This window comes from Lipotes vexillifer, unplaced genomic scaffold (assembly GCF_000442215.2).
Source record: "Lipotes vexillifer unplaced genomic scaffold, Lipotes_vexillifer_v1.1 scaffold1312, whole genome shotgun sequence".
Lineage (NCBI taxonomy): Eukaryota > Metazoa > Chordata > Mammalia > Artiodactyla > Lipotidae > Lipotes > Lipotes vexillifer.
In genome coordinates, this window is record NW_006786207.1 from 42,201 (window position 1) to 64,805 (window position 22,605).

General features: G+C 44.3%; 2 protein-coding genes and 3 non-coding genes across 5 annotated transcripts in view; 3 read left to right on the plus strand and 2 right to left on the minus strand.

Moving 5' to 3' along the window:
- Positions 1–3,799, plus strand: part of LOC103088193 (low affinity immunoglobulin gamma Fc region receptor II-like) — a 9,743-nt gene extending 5,944 nt beyond the window's left edge. Inside the window, exons 4-5 of the mRNA XM_007458411.1 lie at positions 2,260–2,526; positions 3,621–3,799. Of these exons, the coding sequence (XP_007458473.1) occupies positions 2,260–2,526; positions 3,621–3,799 (446 nt within the window). The remainder of the gene's footprint in view (positions 1–2,259; positions 2,527–3,620) is intronic.
- A 5,367-nt stretch (positions 3,800–9,166) lies between these two features.
- TRNAG-GCC (transfer RNA glycine (anticodon GCC)) lies at positions 9,167–9,237 on the minus strand. The gene has a single exon. It is a non-coding gene; the product is annotated as a tRNA-Gly (tRNA).
- Positions 9,238–9,971: 734 nt separating this feature from the next.
- On the plus strand, positions 9,972–11,957 carry LOC103088466 (heat shock 70 kDa protein 6). The gene is given in 4 exon segments (XM_082931120.1): positions 9,972–10,322; positions 10,325–10,682; positions 10,685–11,229; positions 11,231–11,957. Coding segments are annotated over 4 exon segments (1,908 nt in total). The 3' UTR covers positions 11,885–11,957.
- Positions 11,958–15,798: 3,841 nt separating this feature from the next.
- TRNAL-CAG (transfer RNA leucine (anticodon CAG)) lies at positions 15,799–15,881 on the minus strand. The gene has a single exon. It is a non-coding gene; the product is annotated as a tRNA-Leu (tRNA).
- Positions 15,882–16,556: 675 nt separating this feature from the next.
- On the plus strand, positions 16,557–16,628 carry TRNAG-UCC (transfer RNA glycine (anticodon UCC)). Its single transcript has one exon. It is a non-coding gene; the product is annotated as a tRNA-Gly (tRNA).
- Positions 16,629–22,605: the final 5,977 nt, after the last annotated feature.

Sequence of the window (22,605 nt, forward strand, 5' to 3'; positions counted from 1 at the left end):
AAGAGCCACTACAGACTGGCCTCCCGACAGGGCTGAATGAGAATCAGTCAGGGGGCCCCTGGGGAGGGGAGAGCCCATCTGCTGAGTAGTCAGGAAGACAAATCTCCTGAAGTTCCAGCACTGTGGGAAGTATAGTCCTGGAGAACAGTTTTGTGACTCCAAGCGTTTCTGCTCCATGACTTGTACTAAAAGGTACAGTGTGAACTGTAGCTGCCAGTTCTGGTTGAAGAGGAGAAACATGAAAGAGTTTCAGGAAGCCCACTATGCCTTGTGTTCACCAGTGTGGACCCTGCTGCAGCTCCTCTGCCATCACCCATGCTAAGATCCAGGGCAAGTGCCACAGGGGTCAAGAGGACTCTAGCTGGGGTTCAGAGAACTCCAGTCATGCTAAAGAACTGTCTCCAGTGTCCCTGGGCCTTCATCGGTGAGAGCTGGACATGGAGAATGTGACCCAGGAAGCTCCATACAGCTGTGCCTACACCAGGATTCATGGCATCAACCCTGTGTTCCTGTCCAGTAATCTTAGCCACTGGAGTGCAGAGGAGGTGCATGAGTTTACTGCGTCTCTACAAGGCTTCCAGGAGATTGCAGAGGAGTTTTGTTCCCGGGAGATGGATGGAAAGGCCCTTGTTTGGCTTAAAGAGCACCTCGTGAGTGCCGTGAACACGAAGCTGGGCCCCGCCCTCAAGATCTGCACCAAGAAATTGTCCTCGAGGAGACCTAAGGTGGCCCTCTTGCACAAACCAGCCTAAGGCTGACACTGTCACTGTCCAGGTTACCACCTGGTGCCAGTAGAGCCTTTGCTGAGAAGAAAGTGCTGTTCTGATGATGTGCACCTCCAGTCGAGGCGATTACCCAGACAGGGAGGAGAAGTGCAAGAATTGGTTGCTGGCGCTACATGGAAGCAGCTCTGGCATTTTCTCCGGGTTCTACTTCGTTTAAAAAAATCTTCACGGGCTTCCCTGGTGGCGCAGTGGTTGAGAGTCCGCCAGGCCACAACAGTGAGTAGGCCCGGGTACCGCAAAACAAAAAACAAACAAACAAAAAAAACACTTCACAATTCTCAGCATTCCCACCTACCCCAATCCAACTTTAATAAAAGAAGCAGTCTAGGGAACCAGGACTGCTCACCTAATCCTGGAGTGGAATGTCTAGCCAGGACCTGAGTTCCTCAAGCGGAGGGATACACAGGATGGTATGGGAGGAAATGGGTGGAACGCAGGGGTGCCTCCCCAGTGGGAGGGGTGGGGTTTTCTCGCTTGTGTGACCCAAGTAGCAAGATCTGGTGCTCCCCACCTTCCCTCTGGATTGTCCCACTGTGGCCGTGGCCCAGAGTTTTCTCTTCGTTGTCACTCCCTCAGTATTGAACATTTTCACCTGCATTTGTGGCAGGCTCAGCAGCCAGTGTAGAGACTTTTTTGGCATCATTCCGAGCTGAAGGGGCTAAGCATGGTTGACTAGCACACATATGGCTGTTGTCATTTCTTTCTCACGTCCCGGCTCCCTTCCAACGTATCTATTGTTTTCTGCCCTTTCTTTCCAATTCCAACTCTACTCTGTCCTATAGCTTTAGGAAAAAGGAGTGCGTGGGCTGAGGTCAGATTATAAGTACCCACCTTAGCCTCTATTCCCTATATGACAAAGAAATTAAATATCTTTTTCCTCAGTAAAAGGATGAAACTCGGGGAAAAAAGTACACAGCAGGCTTATGGCCCACCTGTGTCACTGCTGCCAAAGTCCCTGCTGAAGTGAAATTCCACGTTTACTAACATGCACCAAATAAGCTAATATTTGTTAGATGTCCGTGACTTTCCCCAAAGACACTCGACTCTGCTGTGTTCCCCCCACATGTTGTCTCCTATGTCAGACTGGGTCCTTCCCTCCCTCCCTCCCTCAGGGAAGGGACTGTACTCCTGGGTCTCCTGTCTCCTTCCTGCAGAAAGAAGCCTGTTGGGCAGGACAGGAACAGGAAGACAAGCATATCCTGAGCACCTACTATGTGCCAGGAACTACTGTAGATAGCTAATGGTATTATTGTGACTCTTTTGACATGCGAGGAAACAGAGGCCCAGAAGAGTTAAATTATTTGCCCAAGATCACAGAGCTCATACATGATGGAGCCAGAATTACAGAGCAGGGGTGTCTGATTCCAAACTTAAGCTCTTCCCTCCACACACAGTGGCCCACCAGTAAGGATGGTCTGGGTCTCGGATTTGAGTGAAGACATCCTGGGTCCTGTGGTCCCTTTGTGTCTTTCAGACTGGCTGCTGCTCCAGACCCCTAGCCTCGTGTTCCAGGAAGGGGAGCCCATCGTGCTGAGGTGCCACAGCTGGCAAAACAGCCCTCTGTATAAGGTCATATTCTTCCAGAATGGAAAATCCAAGACGTTTTCCCATCTGCGTTCCATCTTCTCTATCCCACAAGCAAACCTCAGTCACAGTGGCGAGTACCACTGCACGGGATTTATCGGGCAGACAGTGCACTCATCACAGCCTGTGACCATCACTGTCCAAGGTGGGAACCAGTGCCGTTCAAGGAGCTTTACACCTTGGAAGGATAGGTAGTTAGAGGATTACTGATCTTTTTTGTACTTGAGAACCTTTGTTCTCACGAGTATGCCTGTTTGACATCAACAGGAAAGTTCTAGCTTGACCTAACTGCTGTGTGAATTTGCAGCTCTGTTCCAGCTCATTTCTCAAGGATTATAGAAATGGGTGTCCTTCATTTGGAGTTTTAACTCTTAGGGGACAGAAGCCACCTTTTTATTCTCCATATCCATCCACCAGACATTGCTGCTCTCCCTCTTTTCCATCTTATTCAAACCACTTCATCATATGTCCCTGTAGGTGTCTTATGCTTGCTTGTGTCTCCCTACTGAACCTCTCAGCCTAGGCTCAAATCTTAGCTCAAAGCGGCCACGTTGGCATGAGAATCTCTCTCTACATACAAAGAAAGAGGCTTGTGCCTGTTCTTGAGAAATTGTACATTGTGGGATCCATATCATACCCTTTCAGACAGCATCACAAGCTATTTATGCCAGACTAATGTTGGTTAGTGAATAGTCCTGGGCTCACAGGAGGTGGTGAGTGAAGATGTGTTGATGTGGTCTGTGGATTCCTTAGTTCAATGTTTCCCAAAGGCTGTTCCCCAATCACATAACTCCTTGAGAGGGCTTTCAGAATGAAGGGTTCTGTGATCAAATTAATGCAGAACACACTACATACTCTGTTCCTCTACTTTTATATTCATAATTCAGATTAAAGGCTTCAAGAAGTCCTGTCTTAAAGGAAACGTTTAAACTAAGTTTCATAAGGCATTTGCTAAACCCAGGTGACCACAAAACCTTTTTTCTTTATAACTTCTATTAATGTCCTTCAGAACAGATGTGCCTGAGGTCATCCTTTGGGAAATGCTGATCCAGTGCTTTATTTGGAAAAGCAGAGAGATGACAGATAGATCCTCTGAAGCCTTCCGGGGCTAGCTGCCTGCTCTTGGCTTTCGCCTCAGCCTTTGGCTTGGGTGACTTCACAAAGGCTCCTCACTGGGGACCTGAACGTTTATTCCAAATTTCTGTCTTTTAACAGCTGTCATTTTTCCCATCCCTCTGCCTCTCCTATTAGGTCCGGCAATTCTATTCATCATTCCACCTTGGTATCAAATCACTTTCTGCCTGGTGATGGCGCTCCTTTTTGCAGTGGATACAGAGCTGTATTTTTCTGTGCAGAGAGACCTTCAAAGCTCAGCGGGAGACTGGAAGAACTGCAAAGTCAGATGGAGTCAAGGCCCTCAGGATAAATGACCCCTCATCCCACGGCGTAACAGCAGTGGCAGCAGCATCTCTTCAGGCCATAACTTTCCTCTTCCCCTGGCCCCACCTTGACAGCAACGTGGGCTAAGGAGCCTCCAGGAAAAGAAAAGGCCTGTGATCTCCAGAGCTAAAATCCTAATAGGCCCTACCTTCACTGATTTCCCTAAGGCCAAGGCACAGTCACAGCCCACCCAGCTCTACAAGGACTCAGAGCAAATGTGTTTTCACAGATCCTTGACAGAGGTTCCTCAAATATATGAAATCTCAGGAAATCCTGCTTCTACTTTCAAAATATATCCAACAATCCGACCACTTCTCAGTACTCTACTACTAGCATCTTGGTCCAAGCCACCATCATCTCACTTGAACTACTGCAGCAGCCTCCTGACTGCTCTCCCTGCACTCACCCATGACACCTGACAGTCCATTCTCACCATAACAGCCAATGTGTGTTGTATCTGTCACTTCTGTTCTTGAAGCCATGCAATAGCTTCCCTCTTGCATTTAAAGTAATAGCTACAGCCTTTGTAATGTTCTACAAGGCACTACATTATCTTGCTCCTCAGCCTCTCTAACCTCATCTACTGCTCTCCCTTTGCTTCCTTGAACTCTTCGATTATACTTCTGCTACAGGTTTATATGTTATTTACTGTTTCTGAAATGTTCATTCTTACAGATATCTACATCATGCTTCATCATGGTCTTTACTCAAATATCACGCTATCAGTGAGGTCTCCTTGATCATTCGGTGTAACCCCACTCCACCATCTCCTAATCCCGCTCTCCTGCTCTATTTTCCCCATTGTCCTCATCACCAACTGGAGTACCATATGTTCACTTGTTTGTTTACTGCTGTATTTTTCCCCTATTGTATGTATCACCAACTGACCCCTCTCCCATTAGAATATGCTCCAGGGGAGCAGGGCCTTTGTCTCTTTTGTTCACTACCATATACTTAGAGTCAAGGTCAATGTCTGGCACTTGATAAAGCACTCAATACATATTTGTGGAACGAGTAAATTCTTTAGCATTTGAAATTAGAGACATTTTTAGGTACATCTACTCCATCTTCCCAGAAGCAGAGGTCCGATTCAATACTATCGAACACCCTATTAGATACTACCCAATACATACCACTAGTACATGCATTTCAGCTTTGAATATATTTGCCTAAACTCAGTATTATTAACTTTCACCCATCACATCTTTTAAAGTAGTATATCAGTTCGACCTACTCCCCTTTAATTGAATTGACTTCCTAAGCCTGTAGTGTAGCATTGTGAAAAGCATACTGAAAAGAGAGCCAAACAACCTGGATTTGTGTTTCATTTCTACATTTGCTAGCTGGTTTGTCTTGAAGAATTCATTTAACTATTTTATGAATTAGATTCTTCTTCTGTAAAATGGTAATATCTTTATCTCCCTCCCCAGGGATATCATATGAGCTTCAAGTGTAACAACATATATGGAAGCATATTATCTTTGGAACATAATAGGCGTTTAATAAATGCTTATGGAACCTGATGTCTTTGGAGCACACTATTTGGTTGGTGTTGTCGTTTATCTTATGACAGGGCCGAAAGTAAGCTCATCACATGAGATGAATTGTGCAGAAGCACAGCAGTAGAGGGCTGCCGCTCGCTCAGGCGAAACAGCGCCGTCTGTCCTGCTGTGGTAGCTTTTATTAAAGCATTATCTATGTTAACATTTTAAGACTTGTTTTTTTAACACTTTAGAAATGCCAAAGCAGCAACCTATGTTTTTATTCATTATACAAGCAATAATTGGCTTTCTTGAAAACATGCCGTGCTTCATCCTTGAGTGCAAAAACAGCACAAAGTTCCCACCATTATTTTAATTATACTAAAGTAACACAAAGACATTTTCTTGCGTTCCCACCGTTTTAATTATACTGAGGACATCTCATGGATCAGTGCCCAAAGCACTCAATGCTTTTTCGCAGGCCCCCGGTTTGCCTGGGGTGGGGGGGCTCAAAGCATTCAGGACTGTTTACAGTTCTGACTTATTCACATGCCCCCGGTTTGTCGGGGTGGGGGGGCTCAAAGCAATCAGGACTGCTTGCAGCTCTGGCTTATTCGCCAGCCCCCAGTTTGCTGGCGGCGGGGGGCTCATGGGTCATGTCTCCTTTCCATGTCCTCAGTTATTCCACTACAGTTGGCATTTTCCCCTTAAATAGATAAGATTGCTTTTACTATAGTAACTTAAAAAAAAGGTAAGAAGGTCTAAGGTGGAGTGGGGGTGGACTAGAAGGTAGAACTGAGTGAGTTACATTTTTGTGGCTAGTCACATCAGAAAAAAAAAAAAATGGGGATAAGCCCACTTGACCAGCTGTAGCCAGTATATTAAGCTCATATGCTGTAAAAATACAATCTCAGTGGCACAAAACATCAAAGGTTTATTTCTCATTCATTTTCTGCTTCCAGTCTTCCTGAAAGACTCCCCAGGAAGCTGTCTTTCATGGGATGGTTCAGGTTTATACTCCCATTTCAACACCAGCTACCACACATTGCCAAGGAAGGCAAAGAGAACAGTGGCAATTAGGATGGTAATTAAATGCCCTCTGCCCAGAAGTAACATAGCACACGTACTTAAATTTCATTGATCAAAACAAGTCATATGACCTGATCTCAAGAGGCTTGGAATTGCAATCCCTTTCTGAGGCTAGAAGGAGGAGAATCATAAACATTGGTGAGCATCATCAATGTCTATCACACTAACGTTTCTTACTGTACCACTGTGAGGGGTAAAAATGAATAAAGTATATATGGCACTATCTGATAGACACAGCGAATCACTCCTCTTTTTCTTATTAACAGAAGCAGAATTTATTTGGGTATAGAGCAGGTACATAGTTTAGGGGAAACAGGAATCCCCTTTTGCTCCTGGATGAAATCAGAGATTTTTAAAGCTAGAAAGTGTCAGAAATGATGAAATTCAATCTTGTCATCTTAAAATTGAGAAAGGTATAGCCCAGATGGTTGAAATGACTTGTTCAAGGATGTACAGATAGTTGGTATCACAGATCTTTATATATAGTTTTGGATCATACTATACATTTTGTTCTACAACTTGCTTTTTGTGCTTAGTTTTGGGTCAAGAGCATCCCTCCACGATGGCCTTTTTTTTTTGCGATACGCGGGCCTCTCAGTGTTGTGGCCTCTCCCGTTGTGGAGCACAGGCTCCGGACGCGCAGGCTCAGCGGCCATGGCTCACGGGCCCAGCCGCTCCACGGCATGTGGGATCTTCCCAGACCGGGGCACAAATCCGTGTCCCCTGCATCGGCAGGCGGACTCTCAACCACTGCGCCACCAGGGAAACCCCACAATGACCTTTTAAGTCATCACTTGAATGTCTCTTGTACTTTAAAAAAAAAAAATTTATTTATTTTTGGCCGCATCGGGTCTTCGTTGCTGCGCGTGGGCTTTCTCTAGTTGCAGTGAGCACGTGCTACTCTTCGTCGTGGTGCGTCGGTTTCTCATTGCAGTGGCTTCTCATGTTGGAGAGCTCAGGCTGTAGGCGCACAGGTTTAGCTGCTCCGTGGCATGTAAGATCTTCCTGGACCAGGGATCAAACCCATGTGCCCTGGATTTGCAAGCAAATTCTCAACCGCTGCGCCACCAGGGAAATCCCTGTTCTACTTTTAAAGACACTCAATCTAAGTTACTAAACATAAGTGGATATGTTTAAGTGTATGGATAAAATTTGCATTGCATAATAAGCTTCTCTATTATGAATTTAAAAATAAAGTGAATGACATTGGAAGCATGCCTATGTGATGCTGTGTCTAGGTACAGAGGTGCTTGCTTTAGGGCTATACCTGGAACTCTTGGGGGTAGATGTGCAGCTGGGGTTTTGAGGCTGATGAGGGCTGGGAGAGAAGGTTGGAGTAGCTTGACAAGGCAATCCCTGAACAGTCCAGGGCACAGACCCCAGGCCTTTTCTTTTCTGAAGTGAGCACCCTTTTCTTGCAGGCCCTTGCCTAAAATATCCTAACTTTGACACGCAGGCCTGGGCAGCCTAAACACTGAAAGTGAATGAATTTAAAACTGACAGTTTCTCTCCCTCTTGGGTTATAAAACAGGTTCCTTCCTTTTGAGGATGATATGATTTCCCACCATGGAAGTCACTCATTGCATATGTCTTCAAACATTCCCTTTTTTCCAGTCCAGAAGTGGGACTGACATCTGCATCCTGACTCCCTCCTCCCTCTTCAAAGGCCCTGAAGCATTCCAAAGGGTTCTGAGCCATCTGAGGAGAAAAGACCCACTTACAGAGCAAAGGTTTTTAGTTCCTCTTTTTAAAAATTAGGAGTTGCCTTTGAATCGGGTGAATAATAATATATTACATAATAGTTGAAGCTACTAGAGTTTAACATTAGAATGTATCATGTTCCCCTGGGTACTGTGCTCTTAGTATAGTGGTGACTATCCCTGTCTGTCATGCAGGAAACCAGAGTTCCTTCCCCCATGGGGAGGTTATAGAGAACATTTGCTTCTCTTTCCTCCATTTCCATCCTCACGTCTCCAAAAAGTCTCCTTCTTTTGGCTTTTTGGGAGTCCACGCCAAATAGAAACACCAAAAAATTCAAATGGGATATTCTGGATTAAGGAAAGTGAGACATAGCAAAGACTCACTTTGCAAGGCCATAGCACTGATGGGAACAAATGTGGCTTTACTGACCAGTGAACTCATCTCCTCCCCTGGCCTTCAGGGCATAGGATGGACTGCAGCCTCCAGGAATTTACTCCCCACGTGCGTCCTGGGCTCCGGCTGGGAACCCATCCAGGCCTCAGAGAAAAACGCACACTGTGCCTTTCCAACCGGCCCCTTGGGACGATGCTCCTTGGAGACACTGGCCCAGGGAGAAGGCTCAACCACAGGGGGGACATTTTCACCACAGTTCATCGATCCACATGCTCCTTCCTCCTGTGCTGTGTTCTCTCCAGGGCTGGGTGGAGAGGTCATGCCTGGGTCCCCAAGCCACAACACCAGGTTCCGGCTCCTCTCAGGAATGCGACTTGGTGAAGGAGGAAAAACCAAACGAACCCAGCCTTCAACTAACTGGTTTTGTTTATTTCGGTGTCACAAATCCTAGAATAGAAAAAGTCTTAACATATGCACATTACTATATGTAAAATAGATAACTAATAAGGACCTAGGTAACTCTTCTCAGTACTCTGTAAATGACCTATATGGGAAAAGAATCTAAAAAGAGATTGGATATATGTATAAGTGATTCACTTTGCTGTACAGCGGAAACTAATACAACATTTTAAATCAACTGTACTCCAATAAAAATTTTTTAAAATTAGAAGAGCCTAGGAGAAAGGAACACAGTGCATTGGCCGGGAATCGAACCCGGGCCTCCCGCGTGGCAGGCGAGAATTCTACCACTGAACCACCAATGCCACTGGCCCTAGTAGTTCTTAAAGCGCCATCCCTTAAAGTCATCTCTGGCCCTAGTTTCATTCCAGAACAGAAATCGGGCCTCCCCTCTCTTAGCCACAATTTCGAAAACACTGCCTTTAGGTTTCAAAACAACAACTACATAATAATAATTAAGACTTAAGAAAAAACAACTACTATTTAAACCCCTGCCTCAGGCCATGGCTCTATTCGCATGGTGACATGCTTTCCAGCTTTTCTCGAGCCGCTGGACTCTGATCAGCCCTCTTCAACTACCCAGAGGAAGAACTGTTTTCTTGAAAAGTTTTTGCTTTACCTGAATTCTGCCCTAACCGCTCGCCCTTAGAACAAGCCGGGAGAAGCTGGAACTTTCTCTGCAGCTCTGAGTCTGATGCAGCTGGGGCCGCCCCTCCTTGCACGTCCCGATCCGCCCGAACCTTCTCCCGGAGTCAGCCCGGCGCCCCCTGGGCTAAGTCAGCTGGAGCGGGGGGGCCGGGCATCTCTGGGCTCGCCGCGAAGGCGCTGGAACGTTCGCGTCGGCGGGGGCGGGGGGATGGCGGGCCTCCGGCAACCGGATAAAAAGCTCGTGGAAGCGGAGCCGAGCAGATCCGAGCTGGGCAGGCAGGGGAGTCGCACCGCTGAGCGCACCTCCACGGCCGAGCCGCTCGAAGTTCCACAGACTCCTGCATTTGAATCGGTATCACACTCGTCCCCAGAAGCGCGAGAAGCCACAGCCATGTCCGCTGCAAGGGAAGTGGCCATAGGCATCGACCTGGGCACCACATACTCATGCGTGGGCATGTTCCAGCAAGGCCGGGTGGAGATCCTCGCCGACGACCAGGGCAACCGCACCACCCCCAGCTACTTGACTTTCACCGACACCGAGCGTCGGGTGGGCGATGCGGCCAAGAGCCAGGCGGCTCTGAACCCACACAACACAGTGTTCCACGCCAAGTGACTGATCGGGCGCAAGTTCGCAGACCCCACTGTGCAGTCGGACATGAAGCACTGGCCCTTCCAGGTGGTGAGCGAGGGCGGCAAGCCCAAGGTGCGCGTGTCCTTCCGTGGGGAGGACAAGGCGTTCTACACACCGAGGAGATCTCGTCCATGGTGCTGAGCAAGATGGAGACAGCGGAGGCATACCTGGGCCAGCCCCTGAGGCACGCTGTAATCACGGTGCCCTCCTACTTCAGCGACTCCCAGCGTCAGGCCACCAAGGACGCGGGTGCCACCGCGGGGCTCAACATGCTGAGGGTCATCAACCAGCCCACGGCGGCTGTCACGGCCTATGGCCTGGACCGGCAGGGCGCCGGAGAGCGCAACGTGCTCATTTTCGACTTGGGTGGGGGCACCTTCCACGTGTCGGTCCTCACTGTCGACGCCGGTGTCTTTGAGGTGAAGGCCACGGCTGGAGACACTCATCCGGGTGGAGAGGACTTCGACAACCGGCTGTGAACCACTTCTTGGAGGAGTTCCGGCGGAAGCACGGGAAGGACTTACGCAGGAACAAGCGGGTCCTGCGCAGGCTCTGCACAGCCTCTGAGCGCGCCAAGCGCACCCTGCCCTCCAGCACCCAGGCCACTCTGGAGATCGATTCCCTGTTTGAGGGCGTAGACTTATGCACTTCCATCACTCGAGCCCGCTTTGAAGAACTGTGCTTGGACCTCTTTTGCAGCACCCTGGAGCCGCTGGAGAAGGCCCAGATCCGTGGCACTGTCCTAGTGGGTGGCTCTACCCGCATCCCCAAGGTACAAAAATTCCTGCAGGACGTCTTCAATGGCAGGGAGCTGAACAAGAGCATCGACCCGGATGAGGCTGTGGCTTATGGGGCTGCTGTGCAGGCAGCAGTGTTGATGGGGGACAAGTGTGAGAAGGTGCAGGACCTCCTGCTGCTGGATATGGCTCCCCTGTCCCTGGGGCTGAAGACAGCTGGTGGGGTGATGACTACGCTGATCCAGAGGAATGCCACCATCCCGACCAAGCAGACCCAGACTTTTCACTACCTATTCAGACAACCAGCCTGGGGTCCTGATCCAGGTGTATGAGGGTGAGAGGGCCATGACTAGGGACAGCAACCGGCTGGGATGCTTTGAGCTCAGTGGCATCCCTCCTGCCCCACGTGGAGTCCCCCAGATCGAGGTGACTTTTGACATTGATGCCGGTGGCATCCTGAGTGTGACAGCCACTGACAGGAGCACAGGCAAAGCTAACAAGATCGCCATCACCAATGACAAGGGCCGGCTGAGCAAGGAGGAAGTGGGGAAGATGGTTTGTGAGGCTGAACAGTACAAGGATGTTCAGGATGAGGATGAGGCCCAGAGGGACAGGGTGGCTGCCAAAAACTCTCTGGAGGCCTATGTCTTCCATGTGAAGAGCTCTTTGCAAGAGGAGAGACTTAGAGATAAGATTCCTGAAGAGGACGGGTGCAAAGTACAAGACAAGTGTCAGGAAGTCCTTGCTTGGCTGGAGCACAACCGGTTGGCAGAGAAAGAGGAATATGAGCATCAGAAGGGGGAGCTGGAGCATATCTGTGGCCCCATCTTCTCCAGGCTCTACGGGGGGTCTGGTGTCCCTGGCGGTAGCAGTTGTGGATCTCAAGCCCGACAGGGAGCCCCCGGTACTGGCCCTGTCATTGAGGAAGTCGATTAAATGGCCCCTCCTGGCAAGGCAGCTGTGACTGTAAGGGCTGGGCTTGTGGACTTTCTAGACTGTCTACTATGATCCTGCCTATTTTGAGGGGTGGGAGTGGAGGAGAATCTTGCTCCCAAACGGAGCTTTTTTGGTCAGTATGTTTTATAACTGAGGTATTTGCCAGTTGACTTTTAAAATATCTTCTTCTCCTACTTCAGACAAGGAGAAGTAATCATTACGAACATTTGTGTGGCACTTTATCACTGCTTTTATCTACATTTAATGTATTTTGTTACTTGCATGTACGGATTTTGTTATGTGAAATAAGAGAGCTAAATAAACTTTTAAAGTTTCTTCTTAGTTTTCATTCTATCCAATTAAGTAGATGAAGGGGCAGGGTTATCAGAAGCAGAAAATGTTGGGGTGGGTGCTGAAGGAGGGTTGGGAAGAAAATTCATGAGGCTGTGTGCATGATTTCTATAAGGGAAAACAAGATAAGAGGAAGAGTTTGAGGCAGGCACATTAGTATTGAAATGAGGTCAGACAGGAGAGAATTGTGACACTGTGTTAAAAGAGGGAGGGAGGTGGAGCTGGAAAAGCAGAGAATGAAGAGAAACGTAAGCCCTAGCAAGACCCTAAAATAAAAATTCTGTATTAGGAGTCCAGTTTAGTTTGTCAGTCTGTGTGTCCTAACACACTGCCAAAGAGTTTATATGCTAATTATCTGCCTCTAATAATGTGACCTTATTCATTGTTCATTAGAGCGCAGACCCCAAGTCTTGGACTCTGGGGAATATGTTAGACTAAGAGGGTAAGTCTAGTGGTGTAATTAAAGTTATTATTATCTTATCTTTGTGAGAGAAATAGCATGGCCCCATCTGCTTTCTGCTGATGAGCCCTAGGTTGATGATGATGATGCCAATGGCAATTGTGTAGCAAAATGGCTATATTGGAACGAGAAGGCTTAGGTTTTCAGTGCTGTTACTTTATCTACTCCGCAAGTTAAACTCTCTGAGCTTCAGTTTTCCCTTCTATATAATGGGGATGATGATGAAAGAGTACCTCAGAATTGTTATAAGGGTACAATTAACTAAATATGTGAGGAGTGAAGAAGAATGTTAGGCATATAGTATATGAGCAACAAATATTAGCTATCACTAACTATTATTAATTGATTGTCAGCTATGTACCAGGTACTTGATTATACAGTGTAATCATCACAACAACATCACAGTGTATTATCTCTTTTGAAGATGAGGATCTGGAGGTTAAAAGACATTAAACGATTACTCAAGGGCCATAGCTATTAAGTCGGGGAAGGGGGGTGGTGGGGAGAGTTGGAATTAAGAACCCTGTCCTGCCTGATTCTAGAGCCAGTACATTGTCACCTCACAAACATTGTCACCTCACAAACTCCACTTATTACCAGATCTTCACCCAGATGTTGTGAAATTGTACGTATTATTCCTTTAGAACACAGTTGGATGCTGAGCCCTGAGAGAAAAAGTATACTTTATTGTATATTTACATTATCCATTAAGTGAACATGTGTTTTTTATAGCAAGTGACTAAACCTGGGAAATATCCTAAGGCTCAACTCTATTGCCAGTTAAATGACATATAAGAGAAGGATAAATTTGTGTAAGTTACTTCCCAATCAGCCCAATCCACACTGTACCTCTCCCATGTGCAAAGAGAGATTTATTTTTATCTCAGAAAAGAAGGCGGCCTTGGTTAGAGCAATGCTACGTTATATTTAGCTAAGGGTGATTTCTTGCAGGTGGAGAGGAGGTTGCAGTAACAACCCATTTGTCCCCTGGTTGTCATTTCACATTTTTAACTGCTTTTTCCTGCGCCTGGCCTAAGTCCTATGCCAGCTGGCTTCACATTGAAGGAACCTGCAAAAAAGAGATGATGTCACATACACATTCCGTATTGTACTTTCCCTTTCCTGAATTTCCTTCCAGCTTCCAACCCTGACCACCCCAAACTCTTTGTAACTTCTCATGCAGAATGATGGCACCTACAGGGTTTAGACAGTTTCCTAGCATTTCAACAATCTCTCTGTCTCTCATTAAAAACACACACAGTATATAAGAAGGAGAATTTCATTGTGCTTAGTTGTCAAAACACTTCAGATCTTCTCATTTGGATGGTATCTATTTTTCTACAGAGGGATTTAAACAAACTAACCACTTCATCTACTTTTAAATGATTGTTGATGCTTTCGATTCTTTGGGGATTGTTTCCTATTAATAGGCATCTAAATGTCATTGTATTGTGTGTGTATATATATATAGTCTTACTTCGATTACTGTAATCACAGCTATGCGTGATTACAATAAAAATATTAGAACAAATTAAATATCTGTTCCCCAAAATATTAGAACAAATTAAATCAAAATATATGCCCATTATTAAAAAATCAAATCTTGCTACAATCCTTCTAATGAAAAGCAAGCAGTCTTGGGAATTCCCTGGTAGTCCAGTTGTTAGGATTCTGCGCTTTCACTGCCATGGCTGGGGTTCAATCCTTGTTACGGGAACCAAGATCCCACAGGCCTCATGGGGTGGCCAAACAACAACAAGAACAAAAAAACCCCAGCAGTTTCTTGCCCCACTCCCAAGTGCTACTCCTAACAGGCAACCACTTTCAAGTTTTTTTTTTTTAAGGCCTTTTTATTTTGCAATAATTTTAGACTGACAGAGAGTTGTAAAGATACTACAGAAAGTCACTGTATATACATCATCCAGCTTCCCCTAACGTTAAGGGGATTTCATATTTTTCCACTAATGTTCTTTTACTGTTTCAGAAGCCAATCCGGGTCAACTGGTTGCATTTAGTCATGATGTCTGCCCTACAATCTGCAACAGTTTCTTAATCTTCCGATGTTTTTCAAGACCTTCACATTTTGAAGAGTACTGGTTAGGTATATTTGGTAGATTGTCCCTCAATTTGGGTTTGTCAGTTTTCTCATGATTACAGTGGGGTTTTGGGGAAATATACCACAGGGTGAAGTGCCCATCTTATTGTATTATATCAGGAGGTATGTGATATCATTGTGACTTATAAATGTGGGAACCTTATAAAATGTAGATTCAGTAGGTCTGAGGTACAGCCTGAGATCTGTATTTCTAATAAGCTGCTAGGTCGTCTCAATCCTCACAACAATTCTATCTCCATTTTACTACAAGCAAACTAAGGCTCAGAAAAGTCAAATACATTTCCCAAGGTCGCAGCCCAGTAAATAACAAAGAATGTAGTTTGTCTGGCGAGCTTTCATTAACCAGCCTAAGGATCCTTCCATCCTCATGCTTATGGACCTCACACATTCAGCCTCTTTGGACTGACAGTTCTTCTCTCTTCCGGAAAGCACAAGATTTTTCTATAAATCGGCGCCTCCCAAATTAGAGAGTAGCTTGTTTGCGGTCTTCAAGAAAACGTTCTTGGAACAACTCCATGAGTTTACCTTTGCTCTCTAGTACTTTCCCCCGTTTGGTGTGTTGATTTCCTTTCCGGGTCTTGGAGGACCCAGCAAACGTACTGAATTAGAATTAGTGGTGGGAGCTGGCCCGGCAAGATGCTGGGGAATCCGAGTCTCACCAAAGTTTGACACTGCAGTCTGAGCATGAAAAGACTCAGGTCAGTTACAGCAAGTTCAGGGATCTGGGTTGAGGGCTTTTCCTTGTTCAGGGGAGTCTTTTGTATCTACATGCAGTAAATAGGCACTGAGAAAGCGGAGTCTAAAGGCAAGAAAAAAATTTTTTTGTAGTTAGGGATAGATCTAAATAGATTCAGTTTCATAGTCAAAGTGAAGCACAATCTTCATGTGTAGATAGGCAGCATAAAAAGGTGTTTATTAATCAATACTCCTTTCTCCACGAATTCAATCCTGTTTCTATGTTGGAAGAAAAAGGGAGAACACCCATATTGTCAGAAGTGGGATTCGAACCCACGCCTCCAGGGGAGACTGCGACCTGAACGCAGCGCCTTAGACCGCTCGGCCATCCTGACACTCGGAAAGGTGATTTTCTTCTTCCCTTCTAAGATTGTCAAACACCGCGGTAGCATGTTGAACTTTATCAACGCTGTTTGCTGTTTATTTAAATAAACTTAGAACTCTCCCTGGACTTCTTCGCAAAACAGGAAAAATAAAACTGCCTCTGACTCCTATCTCTTACTCCTTCATCATCCTAAACTGTAAAGATCCATTTCCCCAGTGTCCCTTCGAGCGCTCCTCTCGCTCCTTCTCTCGGGGAACCGAGCCACATCAGGGTGGACCCCCTTGCTGGCCGGTCTCCGTCGAACCCTCCGCCCCAAATCGCCGTTACCGAACCCAACACCTGGTGGAACCAGTGCTGGGGCGCTCCAAGCGGCGGAGCTGGGAGCGCGGACGACAGAAGGCGGCGGGGGAGAAAATTCCCCGGGCCGAGCGAGGCGTTGGCTTTCCCTCCGGGCTCCGCGTGTTCCAGCCCTCCGGCTCTGGGCGCCGGGTGGTCTCTGCGTTCCCGGCCCCCCGTCGTTAGTTGGCGGGGCCGACTAAGAGGAGTAAGGACGGTGACCATCCTCACCGAGAAAAGGCTTTGTGTGCCTTGGGATCTCGGATATAAAACAATACCAAAAGCCATCTGTGACTTCATGGCCAGTAGTATACTTACATAAGTAACACAGGACATCGCCAGCGCGCCGGCGTTGGTGGTATAGTGGTGAGCATAGCTGCCTTCCAAGCAGTTGACCCGGGTTCGATTCCCGGCCAACGCAATTTCCACCTTTTTCACCCCAGCAAGTTCCTGAAGAGAGGGAGAAATAGGGCGTGCAATATATTTTTAAAGCCTGAGAGAAACTGGGAACTGAAACTAGGAAATGCAGCCAAACCTCTCTTTCTCCCCTGACCTCCTTATATACCCTGGGGGCCTCATTCTCTGCCCAGCAACATTTTGGAGGGATTAGATTCTAAAGGCTTTCTTTCCACTCTTACCTTCCCTCCTGCCTTCCTTTTTAAACTGCCAACTCGTGAGAAATCTTTGGTATCTTCTGGATTCTGCGGTGTCTTTTCTGAAACTCAGCCTTGGAAGGGGGCCATGGATTTATATCTGCGAGACTCATAGGGTAGCTACAAGCTCATGGGCACTTGAAACTGACGGGTGTGTCTGAGGAACAGCATTTTTTTCCCCCAAATCTCCCAATTCATCACACCCCCACCCCCACCCCCCGCCGCTTTCCCCACTTGGTGTCCATACATTTGTGCTCTACATCTGTGTCTCAATTTCTGTCCTGCAAACCGGTTCATCTGTACCATTTTTCTAGGTTCCACATATATGTGTTAATATACGATATTTGTTTTTCTCTTTCTGACTTACTTCACTCTGTATGACAGTCTCTAGATCCATCCACGTCTCTACAAATGACCCAATTTCGTTCTTTTTTATGGCTAATATTCCATTCTATATATGTACCACATCTCCTTTATCCATTCGTCTGTAGATGGGCATTTAGGTTGCTTCCATGACCTGGCTATTGTAAATAGTGCTGCAATGAACATTGGGGTGCATGTGTCTTTTGGAATTATGGTTTTCTCTGGGTATATGCCCAGTAGTGGGATTGCTGGATCATATGATAATTCTATTTTTAGTTTTCTAAGGAACTTCCATATTGTGCTCCATAGTGGCTATATCAATTTACATTCCCACCAACAGTGAAAGAGGGTTCCCTTTTCTCCACACCCTCTCCAGCATTTGTTGCTTCTAGATTTTCTGATGATGCCCATTCTAACTGGTGTGAGGTGATACCTCATTGTAGTTTTGATTTGCGTTTCTCTAATAATTAGTGATGTTGAGCAGCTTTTCATGTGCTTCTTGGCCATCTGTATATCTTCTTTGGAGAAATGTCTACTTAGGTCTTCTGCCCATTTTTGGATTGGGTTGTTTGTTTCTTTAATATTGAGCTGCATGAGCTGTTTATATATTTTGGAGATTAGTCCTTTGTCCATTGATTCGTTTGCAAATATTTTCTCCTATTTTGAGGGTTGTCTTTTCGTCTTGTTTATGGTTTCCTTTGCTGTGCAAAAGCTTTTAAGTTTCATTAGGTCCCATTTGTTTATTTTTGTTTTTATTTTCATTACTCTAGGAGATGAATCAAAAAAGATCTTGCTGTGATTTATGTCAAAGAGTGTTCTTCCTATGTCTTCCTCTAAGAGTTGTATAGTGTCCGGTCTTACATTTAGGTCTCTAATCCATTTTGAGTTTACGTTTGTGTATGGTGTTAGGGAGTGTTCTAATTTCATTCTTTTACATGTAGCTGTCCAGTTTTCCCAGCAGCACTTATTGAAGAGACTGTCTTTTCCCCATTGTATATCCTTGCCTCCTTTGTCATAGATTAGTTGACCATAGGTGCGTGGGTTTATCTCTGGGCTTTCTATCTTGTTCCATTGATCTATGTTTCTGTTTTTGTGCCAGTACCATATTGTCTTGATTACTGTAGCTTTGTAGTATAGTCTGAAGTCAGGGAGTCTGATTCCTCCAGCTCCGTTTTTTTTTTCCCTCAAGACTGCTTTGGGTATTCAGGGTCTTCTGTGTCTCCATACAAATTTTAAGATTTTTTGTTCTAGTTCTGTAAAAAATGCCATTGGTAATTTGATAGGGATTGCATTGAATCTGTAGATTGCTTTGGGTAGTATAGCCATTTTCACAATATTGATTCTTCCAATCCAAGAACATGGTATGTCTCTCCATCTGTTGGTATCATCTTTAATTTCTTTTGTCAGTGTCTTATAGTTTTCTGCATACAGATCTTTTGTCTCGCTAGGTAGGTTTATTCCCAGGTATTTTATTCTTTTTGTTGCAATGGTAAATGGGAGTGTTTCCTTAATTTCTCTTTCAGATTTTTCATCATATATGTACAGGAATGCAAGAGATTTCTGTGCATTAATTTTGTATCCTGCAACTTTACCAAATTCATTGATTAGCTCTAGTAGTTTTCTGGTGACATCTTTTGGATTCTCTATGTACAGTATCATGTCATCTGCAAACAGTGACAGTTTTACTTCTTCTTTTCCAATTTGTATTCCTTTTATTTCTTTTTCTTCTCTGATTGTCGTGGCTAGGACTTCCAAAACTATGTTGAATAATAGTGGTGAGAGTGGACATCCTTGTCTTTTTCCTGATCTTAGAGGAAATGCTTTCAGTTTTTCACCATTGAGAATGATCTTTGCTGTGGGTTTGTCATATATGGCCTTTATTATGTTCAGGTAGGTTCCCTCTATGCCCACTTTCTGGAAAGTTTTTATCATAAATGGGTGTTGAATTTTGTCAAAAGCTTTTTCTGCATCTCTTGAGGTGGTCATATGGTTTTTATTCTTCAGTTTGTTAATATGTTGTATCACATTGGTTGATTTGCGTATATTGAAGAATCCTTGCATCCCTGGGATAAATCCCACTTGATCATGGTGTATGATCCTTTACATGTGTTGTTGGATTCTGTTTGCTAGTATTTTGCTGAGGAGTTTTGCATCTATATTCATCCGTGATATTGGTCTGTAATTTTCTTTTTTTGTAGTTATCTTTGTCTGGTTTTGGTATCAGGGTGATGGTGGCCTCATAGAATGAGTTTGGGAGTGTTCCTTCCTCTGCAACTTTTTGGAAGAGTTTGAGAAGGATGGGTGTTAGCTCCTCTCTAAATGTTTGATAGAATTCACCTGTGAAGCCATCTGGGCCTGGACTTTTGTCTGTTGGAAGATTTTTAATCACAGTTTCAATTTCATTACTTGTGGTTGGTCTGTTCCTATTTTCTATTTCTTCCTGGTTCAGTCTTGGAAGATTATACCTTTCTAAGAATTTGTCCATTTCTTCCAGGTTGTCCATTTTATTGGCATAGATTTGATCGTAGTAGTCTCTTAGGATGCTTTGTATTTCTGCAGTGTCTGTTGTAACTTCTTTTTCATTTCTAATTTTATTGATTTGAGTCCTCTCCCTCTTTTTCTTGATGAGTCTGGCTAATGGTTTATCAATTTTGTTTATCTTCTCAAAGAACCAGCTTTTAGTTTTATTGATCTTTGCTATTGTTTTCTTTGTTTCTAATTCATTTATTTCTGCTCTGATATTTATGATTTCTTTCCTTCTGCTAACTTTGGGTTTTGCTTGTTCTTCTTTCCCGAGTTCCTTTAGGTGTAACGTTAGATAGTTTATTTGAGATTTTTCTTGTTACTTGAGGTAGGCTTGTATAGCTATAACCTCCCTCTTAGAACCACTTTTGCTGCATCCCATAGGTTTTGGATCGTCGTGTTTTCATTGTCATTTGTCTCTAGGTTTGTTTTGATTTCCTCAGTGATCGCTTGGTTATTTAGTAATGTACTGTTTAGCCTCCATGTGTTTGTGTTTTTTCCTTTTTTTCCCCTGTAATTGATTTCTAATCTCATAGCATTGTGGTCATAAAAGATGCTTGAAATGATTTCAGTTTTCTTAAATTTACTGAGGCTTGATTTGTGACCCAAGATGTGATCTATCCTGGAGAGTGTTCCCGTGCACACTGGAGAAAAAAGTGTAAACTGCTGTTTTTGGATGGAATGTCCTATAAATATCAATTAAATCTATCTGGTCTATTGTATCATTTAAAGCTTGTGTTTCCATATTAATTTTCTGTTTGGATAATCTGTCCATTGGTGTAAGTGAGGTGTTAAAGTCCCCCACTATTATTGTGTCACAGTCGATTTCCTCTTTTATAGCTGTTAGCAGTTGCCTTATGTATTGAGGTGCTCCTATGTTGGGTGCATATATATTTATAATTGTCATATCTTCTTCTTGGATTGATCCCTTGATCATTATGTACTGTCCTTTCTTGTCTCTTGTAACATTCTTTATTTTAAAGTCTATTTTATCTGATATGAGTGTTTCTACTCCAGCTTTCTTCTGATTTCCATTTGCATGGAATACATTTTTCCATCCCCTCACTTTCAGTCTGTATGTGTCCCTAGGTCTGAAGTGGGTCTCTTGTAGACAGCAAATATATGGGTCTTGTTTTTGTATCCATTCAGCAAGCCTGTGTCTTTTGGTTGGAGCATTTAATCCATTCACGTTTAAGGTGATTATCGGTATGTATGTTCCTGTGACCATTTTCTTAATCGTTTTAGGTTTGTTTTTGTAGGTCCTTTTCTCCTCTTGTGTTTCCCACTTAGAGAAGTTCCTTTAGCATTTGTTGTAGGGTTGGTTTGGTGGTGCTGAATTCTCTTCACTTTTGCTTGTCTGTAAAGCTTTTTATTTCTCCATTGAATCTGAATGAGTTCCTTGCTGGGTAGAGTAATCTTGGTTGTAGTTTCTTCCCTTTCATCACTTGTAGTATATGATGCCACTCCCTTCTGACTTCTAGAGTTTTTGCTGAAAAATCAGCTGTTAACCTTATGGGAGTTCCCTTGTATGTTATTTGTCGTTTTTCCCTTGCTGCATTCAATAATTTTTCTTTGTCTTTAATTTTTGCCAGTCTGAATACAATGTGTCTTGGCGTGTTTCTCCTTGGGTTTATCCTGTATGGAACTCTCTGTGCTTCCTGGACTTGGGTGGCTATTTCCTTTCCCATGTTAGGGAAGTTTTCGACTATAATCTCTTCATATATTTTCTTGGGTCCTTTCTCTCTCTCTTCTCCTTCTGGGTCCCCTATAATGTGAATATTGGTGCGTCTATGTTGTCCCAGAGGTCTCTTAGGCTGTCTTCATTTCTTTACATTCTTTTTCTTTGTTCTGTTCCATGCCAGTGAATTCCACCATTCTGTCTTCCAGGTCACTTATCTGTTCTTCTGCCTCAGTTATTCTGCTATTGATTCCTTCTAGTGTATTTTTCATTTCAGTTATTGTATTGTTCATCTCTGTTTGTTTGTTCTTTAATTCTTCTAGGTCTTTGTTGAACATTTCTTGCATCTTCTCGATCTTTGCCTCCATTCTTTTTCCGAGGTCCTGGATCATCTTCACTATCATTATTCTGAATTCTTTTTCTGGAAGGTTGCCTATCTCCTCTTCATTTAGTTCTTTTTCTGGGGTTTTATCCTGTTCCTTCATCTGGTACATAGCCCTCTGCCTTTTCATCTTGTCTATCTTTCTATGAATGTGGCTTTTGTTCCACAGGCTGCAGAATTGTAGTTCTTCTTGCTTCTGCTATCTGCCCTCTGGTGGATGAGGCTATCTAAGAGGCTTGTGCAAGTTTCCTGATGGGAGGGACTGGTGGTGGGTAGAGCTGGCTGTTGTGGAACTGCATTTTTAAGTCTATTTAATTGAAATCAACACATTAATAAATTGAAATAAATCAACGTAAAAATGCAAACAGATACTCAATCCAGCTATTGCAGAACGTTTAAGTACGTTAAGAACAGCTTTCGTATGTAAATCCACTTTTTCAACTGTAAGTGTCATGAAATCTAAATATTAATCAAATTTTTCCAATGAAAATTTAACGTCTGAGTAGAAATGTGCTGTCTGTAAGTGTAAAATACTTACCGGTTTGAAAACTAAGAACAACAACAAAATCTAATTAATATTTGTGTATTAGTTACACGTTGAAATAATATTTCGGAATACTGGGCTAAATCAGATATATATTTAAAATTATCACCTGTTTCTTCTTACTTTTTACTGTGGCTATTAGAAATTTTAAACTACCTGTGGAGCTCCCATTATGTTTCAGTTGCAACGTGACAGTCTAGATACAGTAAAATAACAACTTGACCCAGCAACCAACCGTCTTTCAAGGAATAAATT